Source organism: Raphanus sativus, unplaced genomic scaffold (assembly GCF_000801105.2).
Source record: "Raphanus sativus cultivar WK10039 unplaced genomic scaffold, ASM80110v3 Scaffold3852, whole genome shotgun sequence".
NCBI classification, from domain to species: domain Eukaryota; kingdom Viridiplantae; phylum Streptophyta; class Magnoliopsida; order Brassicales; family Brassicaceae; genus Raphanus; species Raphanus sativus.
In genome coordinates, this window is record NW_026619156.1 from 1 (window position 1) to 7,180 (window position 7,180).

At 36.2% G+C, this 7,180-nt stretch overlaps 1 protein-coding gene across 1 annotated transcript; it reads left to right on the forward strand.

Annotated features, from left to right (window-relative positions):
* The first annotated feature begins 3,968 nt into the window (after nucleotides 1–3,968).
* Nucleotides 3,969–6,741, forward strand: LOC130506979 (ACT domain-containing protein ACR7). The gene is made up of 6 exons (XM_057001674.1): nucleotides 3,969–4,252; nucleotides 4,752–4,797; nucleotides 4,890–5,004; nucleotides 5,095–5,162; nucleotides 5,256–5,927; nucleotides 6,021–6,741. Exons 1-6 carry the CDS (start codon nucleotides 4,191–4,193, stop codon nucleotides 6,408–6,410), a joined length of 1,353 nt encoding a protein of 450 aa, XP_056857654.1. The 5' UTR covers nucleotides 3,969–4,190; the 3' UTR covers nucleotides 6,411–6,741.
* The last annotated feature ends 439 nt before the right edge of the window (nucleotides 6,742–7,180 follow it).

The following is a 7,180-nucleotide window of genomic DNA, read 5'->3' on the forward strand; positions in this document are numbered from 1 at the left end:
TCACAACTCCTATGAGATTTATTCAACTTCCTGGTTATTCTCCACTGATTAGTGGTTCCCAATCAAGCTTCTTACATATTGGTTCTGTAACGACCCGGATCTTAGGAGTAAGGCCCATTTGTTTTATTTTAATGAAAACCCATTTCTTTTTATTTTTGTCCCACATTGGAAGTTTGACCATCCTACCTCTCTTCCCTTCTCCTATATAATAGACTCCTCTTCTTCTCTTTATTCTCATCAAGTCAAAGTATTTCTTTGCGCGTGACAAGTTGTTGTTAAATTATTCAACGACCAGTCACTAGTCAATTTTTCCGGTGAGATTTCCGGCGAGCTTCCGGCGGGATTTTTGGGCGAGCTTCCGGCGGGATTTCTAGGCGAGCTTCCGGTGGGTTTTCTAGTAAGTATGCCGCTTTCATATTTCTAGTTATAGAAATCTATTTTTAGGAAAGTTTCTATTTCGGGAAATTTTATTCATGAGACTCTGCGCCTAAGTCATTGACTCTCGTGTTGCAGTTGACCTCAGTTGATCATTTCCGTTGTTCGTTCCAGCCAGTTGCTAAGGTGAGGGCTATTCTGTTAAATCCTGAGCTAGTTTAGTACTACTATTATGGAAAGTTTAGTTTCGAAACATGATCCGTCTCTGTGAATCGAGTCTGTTTGAGAGTCTTGTTTGCTTATTATTATTTTGATTGTTAAACTGGAAATAGGATAATAGAGGATTCAACGATTGTGTGAAATGATTGATGTTAAAGACTGTTATATATATATGTATATGTGTAGTTATATAGTAAGGACTATGTGGTGAGTGCGGGGGCCCAGAGTGATTTGGGCTAGCGACGCATATGAGTACGGGGGCCCAGAGAAATCTGAGCTAGCGACGTATAGAGTGCGGGGGCACAGAGACATCTGAGCTAGCGACGCATAGTGGATGAGTACGGGGGCCCAGAGACGTCTGAGCTAGCGACGTATATTGTGTGGTGCGGGGTGCAGAGACGTTTGCATATCGACGCATATTGGTGGAGTGCGGGAGTCCAGAGATGTCTGGACTATCGACGCATATTATGATATCGTATATCCGTATGAGGAGAACGCAGGGTGTGTGGACTAGCTATGCACCATCAGTGTATTGTTTGTTTTGTGTGATGTGCTAGGCATCTTGTCTGTTCATGCTAGAGCTATTCCTACATAGTCGTAGTGCTATGTACTGAGTCTGTGGTTTGCGGGTTAGCATCCCATACCTCACTGAGTGACTCCCCTGTTGCTCATCCCTCTTTCTTTTCTCTTTCAGGCGAGACTGACCAGCAGGAGTGATTGCTTTCGGATTGGTGCATTTGGAAGTTATTTCTTATTTTCAGACTTTCGGTTTTTAGCTTTTATCTATATTTTCCAGGATTTATTTTATTATACTATTTGGATTTAATACTATTTAATGGATTTATGGAGATTTGAGATTATTTATGTGGAGTAATAAATGGAGATTTCAGGATTATTTCTTTATTTATTATTATTTGTTATTATTATATTATTTTGAAAAATCGGAGTATTACAATTATCAATTGGTGATAGCTTGTCCTGTGGGAATGCTGTTAAAGGGTGAGGACCTGGGTTCGAGTCTCACCAACAACCTAATTATGGAGATAGTGAGATCTCATAATGGAGGGGTTGGGGTCGGTGCGCTGCAGCGCTGTGAGCCTGAGGTCCATGGGCAGGTGTTCCACGGGACGGGTTGTCACAGAAAGTCTCTTTAGTCGAAGGCCTCAACTATGCATCTATGCCGTCCGTCGCCTAAATATCATCTTTTTCTTTAGAACTGTGACAATAATCACACTCTTAAAGTCTTTGAAGAACGCATCTCCCATCTCGGATTCAAGTGTAGATAAATGTAACATTACGTATAAAATAATCAAAAACAGGTGTGACTCCATAAAAAGACGAAAAGAAACACATCGTTGCTACCTGCTACAACTACAAGTCTACAAAGCACTCAAGCAGACACGAATCATGTCTTCCCCATTTAATAAGTCTCGAACGTTCATTATATTACACATGACACTTTAAACCTCTCAAACATTTCTTTAGATATTTTATATTGCCTAGATAAATCACATTTCCGTTACTATACTTTCATATAAATAGTGAAAAGTATTTAGTGGGTAACAGAACAACGGTTACGATCCACTATCATTTATGGTTACATTTGAGACGGTGAAGATTTTATGAGTATGTTGTGTATCTTCTTTAAAAATGAACAAATAAACCAGCCATGCCGACCAAAGTCGTTCGCATGTCGATAGGTACATGTGGGACCAACATCTGCTTTGACGCGCCTACGACTAGTCTTAAGCCAGCCATTTCTTCTTACCGTGGACACATGACTCTATTTTTCACACCATTTTTCTATAGTTTTCAACACGGTTTTATTTTTAATTTAATAAAACATACCGACAACTTTTCTTTTCTCTTATCTTCTAATTTTCAAAATTCCTAATACTAATGTTGTTATTATAAAAAGATAACTAACCAAATGTATAATGCCAACAATTTTAATTATTTGGCTATCTCTATAATTTTTATAATTTCTTGAACGTGTAAATATTAATATATGTACCGGTAACATAACTTTACGCCACCCCTTAAATTTTTGGTTTCTAACAAGTCACAAGTGCAGTTGGATAACAAGAAGAAAAAAAATTATTTCTTGAAACTAACAAGACAAAAATCTCACAGGTTGAAATTAAACTGTCAATTTTTTTGTGCAAAAAACATTTCTGTTAATAAGTACAATGAAAATATAAATAACCTATTAAACATCTGCTAATTACCGTATATTTGGCGGGAAGACAACTAACTTTCCGCACGAACCGGAATCATCAACGGCTGTTTGTTGCTACGTGAATCATGTGTCGTTAACTTTACCGTTGACAAACGCGCGTAAAATCCACAACTCTTCTACATGCCACGGGGATCCCGACAGACGAACTAGCTCAAAGTGTTGCATTTACTGGGTTGTACGGTCGAGCCATATTGACAATACATTCGGTTAAGATATTGATTGTCACTGGTTTACTGTTGATAATAACGGATTATTCTTATGCTCTGTAAATACTTTGTGTAAAGTTAATTTTCTCATAAATTTCTAGAATAAAACAATTGCGAATAAGAAAATAGACAAGATGAACAAAGAAAAGAATAAGATTGACGATGATCGAAGCTTAAATCAATCGAAAATAGAGAATAATGGTTTTGATACCATTACGATCAAGAAAAGATAGCGAAAGAAGAAAGTTTTGTTACTGTATTATTCAACTCAAGTATAAAGTAAAATACAGAGTTCTGATTATATACATATACATATTTACATAGCATAAAAGATTAACCTGACTATGATCAACATTAAACCATTGATAACCAATCTCTTAACCGAATGTTTTGTCAATAATCCATTGTACTCCATCTGTTTCTGAATAAATGTCATTTTAGAGTTGTACACACGGATTAAGAAATTATTAAATTTTGCATATTTTCCATACAAAAATATCATTATCCATACATTTCAACCAATAGAAAATAAAATACAGAATAAAGTTAATAAATTTTGCATTAAAATGCTAAAACGATACTTATTTTGCAACGAAAAAAAATTTCTACAACGACATTTAATATGAAACGGAGGAAGTAATTTTTTTTCTTTTCCTGATGTTTGTGAAAATAAATAAGGAAAGTGGGTAAGAATCCAGATGGGTGAAAAGGAGACAGAAAGGAAAGTCAAATAAGAAGATTAGTAATTTTGAAAATTGAATGGTTTAGATTTTTTTCCTATGGGAGCCGCTAGAGGAATCCAAAACAGGAACAGGTCAGCGTCTGTTTTGATTTTTCAAGAGCCGGTCGTAACGCCTCGTGGATATTTTATTAATATTTTGTTACAATTTATTTTCTTCTCCTATTAAATATTTAAGAGAGACTTGGAAGTAACTCTGCCCCATAAGAGGAGAGAGAAAGACAGAGTGGTTTTTAGATAGAGAGAAAGAACGACGCTGTGCAAACACATGAATTGTTTTATTTATTGATAGCTTCATCCTAACATCTGAAGAAGAAGAAGATATATAAAAGGGTGCTCCGTGAGGCTGTGAGATATTGTTTGAAGGATTTATTCTCTGCAACAAGGAGCAAAAAAGAACTGAAGGATAAAGATGGAGTTATCTGATTGCTCTAATGAATATGAGAAGCTCGTTGTACGGATGAACATGCCCAGGTTTATATTCTTTCTATTACTCTTCTTTTTCTTATAGAACCTAATATTTATGTACAAAAGTATCATCTTCTTTGAAGAAAAATCATGGACTTTTAACAAAAACAAAAAAATATCAAGATCTTTATTCCTAGGAATTAACCTCTTTTTTTTTTTTGAAACTACCTCTTTTTTCTCGTATTTATTCAAAGCTTAAATTCGCTGTTAACGTTTATATTTAAACAATTCAACAAGTTCACTTGATCATTTTTTAATTTCATATGATAAGTTTGCTGAAACGAATATAAGGTTCTTGATGAATTGATGAAGAAAGAATAATCTCCAATTTGCATGGAAGTCTTAGTCATCTCCTCGCTTTACCCTCATGTATTAGTGTATAATAATAGTGTATAGTAAAACAACAAGTCAAATTATTGGTAATTTTTAATTTGTAATGTTTTGGTTGTTTGATTCATACAAAAGAGTGAGGTTAAAGGGTCGCTGTCTTTTTGGTAACTTGTAGGGTCGTGATTGACAATGGAGTTTGCCCCAATTCAACTGTCGTCAAGGTTTTTACCCTCACGCTACCTTCCTCTTCTCTTCCGTTTCATTTCAAAATGATTTATAATACTTAAAACTTAATCGTTTTTTTTTTGGTTAGATCGATAGCGCAAGAAGCCCAGGAATATTGCTTGAATCTGTACAGCTTCTAACCGATATGAATCTCTGGATTAGGAAAGCTTATATTTCCTCTGACGGGAAATGGAATATGGATGGTAATTATCCCTAATCTTACGCTAATTAGACTAATTAAGGAAGTAAAAATAATTTAGTTGATTCGTTTTTTTTTATTTTTGCTTGTTCAGTTTTCCATGTCAGCGACCTTAATGGAAACAAATTAACTGACGAGAACCTAATCCGTTACATTGAAAAGGTAAACCTAAAGTTACCATTTAACTATGTCATTACTTTTGTGAATGTTATGTGAAATGAAATATTCAAAACACTCTTTTAAAAATATTTACAGTCGATCGAGACGTCTCATTACTGTAAAAGCGAAGGGTACACCGGTTTAACGGCTCTAGAGTTAACCGGAACAGATAGAGTTGGTTTACTCTCCGAGGTTTTCGCTGTTCTAGCCGATCTTCAATGTGATATTGTCGAGGCTAAGGCATGGACGCATAACGGGAGGATTGCCTCCATGATCTACGTTAGAGACGGTAACTCCGGGACTGCGATCGACGAAGATTCCGACCGTGTCCAACGGATAGAAGGGCAGTTACGTAATTTGTTAAAAGCAGACGATGGTTACCAAAACGACACGAGGACATGCGTTACGTATGGTGGCAACACTCATATGGAGAGAAGGTTGCATCAGAGGATGTTCATGGACCGTGACTACGAGAAGAAGTTTGATTCCGAGACGTCTCCGGTTGTTTCCGTACAGAACCTTGTAAAACGTGGTTACTCTGTTGTGAACTTGCAGTGCAAGGATCGGATGAAGCTTTTGTTCGACGTGGTTTGCACGTTAACGGACATGGCTTACATTGTGTTCCACGCCGCGATTCGAACGGTTGGAGAAACGGCGTTTTTGGAATTTTATGTAAGACATAGTGATGGAAACCCGGTTAATTCAGAACCGGAGAGACAACGTTTGATCCAATGTTTACAAGCTGCCGTTGAAAGAAGAACGGTTAAGGTATGAACTATGAAACAATTAACAATTTCAATCCGGTTGAACCAAAATTAAACCAATCGGTTTAGAATCTGATGTATTTTTACTTTTATGCAGGGTGTTAGATTGGAGCTATGCACTACAGATAGACCTGGATTGTTGGCAGAAGTAACACGAGTATTGAGGGAGAATGGATTAAACATTGCTAGAGCCAAGATATCGACTAAAGAAGGTATAGCGAGGAATGTGTTCTATGTGACAGATGCAAATGGTAACCTTATAGATCCAGAGATAATCAAATCAATTAGAGAGAAAATTGGAATCGATGACTTAAGTGTTAAAGAACCGTTCCCGCTTAGTTGCCGAGAAGCAGTTGTGAAGGAACAACAGAAAGAGGAGCAGCAAGATCACCAAGCACGCATTGGAGGAGGGGCAGTGTTAGTATCACTTGGGAGTCTAGTAATGAGAAATCTATACCAATTGGGTTTGATCAAATCATACTTTTAGGACATTAAACCGGTTGACTAAACGAGCCATATATACCAATTCAATCGTGTTTGTTAACAACTCACGCGGTTGAATTGGTGTATTTGAATCAGATAGTCAACCGGTAGTGGATTTGGTTTGTGGTTTGTATTATTATTGTATGTACAAAAAGAAGGTGAGAAGTTAGCTAAAATATTGGTGGTCGGTCTTCTTGTTAGACCAATTGGTTGTAGAAGAATGTTAGGTAGATCTTGGTACATTTATTTTTATCTGTACATATTTATTATATTACCTATGGTTGTTAAGAACATTAGCTTGTCAATAGTAAGTCAATATGTTATGTAAATAACAAGTTAGTTTATGGGGTTTGTTTTAAGTAAGGAGACAAGCTGGTCCTACATGTACTCTTAGAGCATCTCCTTATTATTTTTTTTTACTGTTTGATTTTTTTTCTGTAAAAAAAAATAATAATAATAATAATAATCGACCAACTGCGAGCCGCCACGTGTCGTGGGACCCGCGAAATAGTGATGATACAAGTTCAGTGGGAAGAGACTATGAGAAGAGAGGTTCATAGAATTTGATTTTTTTAATATTTTTTTTTTTAGGATTTGTGTGAACCCCCCATTAGTGAACTAATGGGGATGCTCTTATTAGTTTGTTTTGTTTATGAATCGTTCTCATGTGATCTCTTAGCATGGTTATAAAAAGACAACTATGTTTCTTCAAGATGAAGATAAGCTTTACAAACCAATAAACAATTATTTGTATAAGAATCAGTGTGTAAGACT

What these genes read in the sequence shown, in the direction of transcription:
- LOC130506979 (XM_057001674.1), top strand. Translation starts at nt 4,191, where the DNA reads ATGGAGTTATCTGATTGCTCTAATGAATATGAGAAGCTCGTTGTACGG. An exon ending in CCAATTCAACTGTCGTCAAG is followed by an intron (nt 4,798 to 4,889) that starts GTTTTTACCCTC and finishes TTTTTTGGTTAG; the next exon opens with ATCGATAGCGCAAGAAGCCC. An exon ending in CGGGAAATGGAATATGGATG is followed by an intron (nt 5,005 to 5,094) that starts GTAATTATCCCT and finishes TTGCTTGTTCAG; the next exon opens with TTTTCCATGTCAGCGACCTT.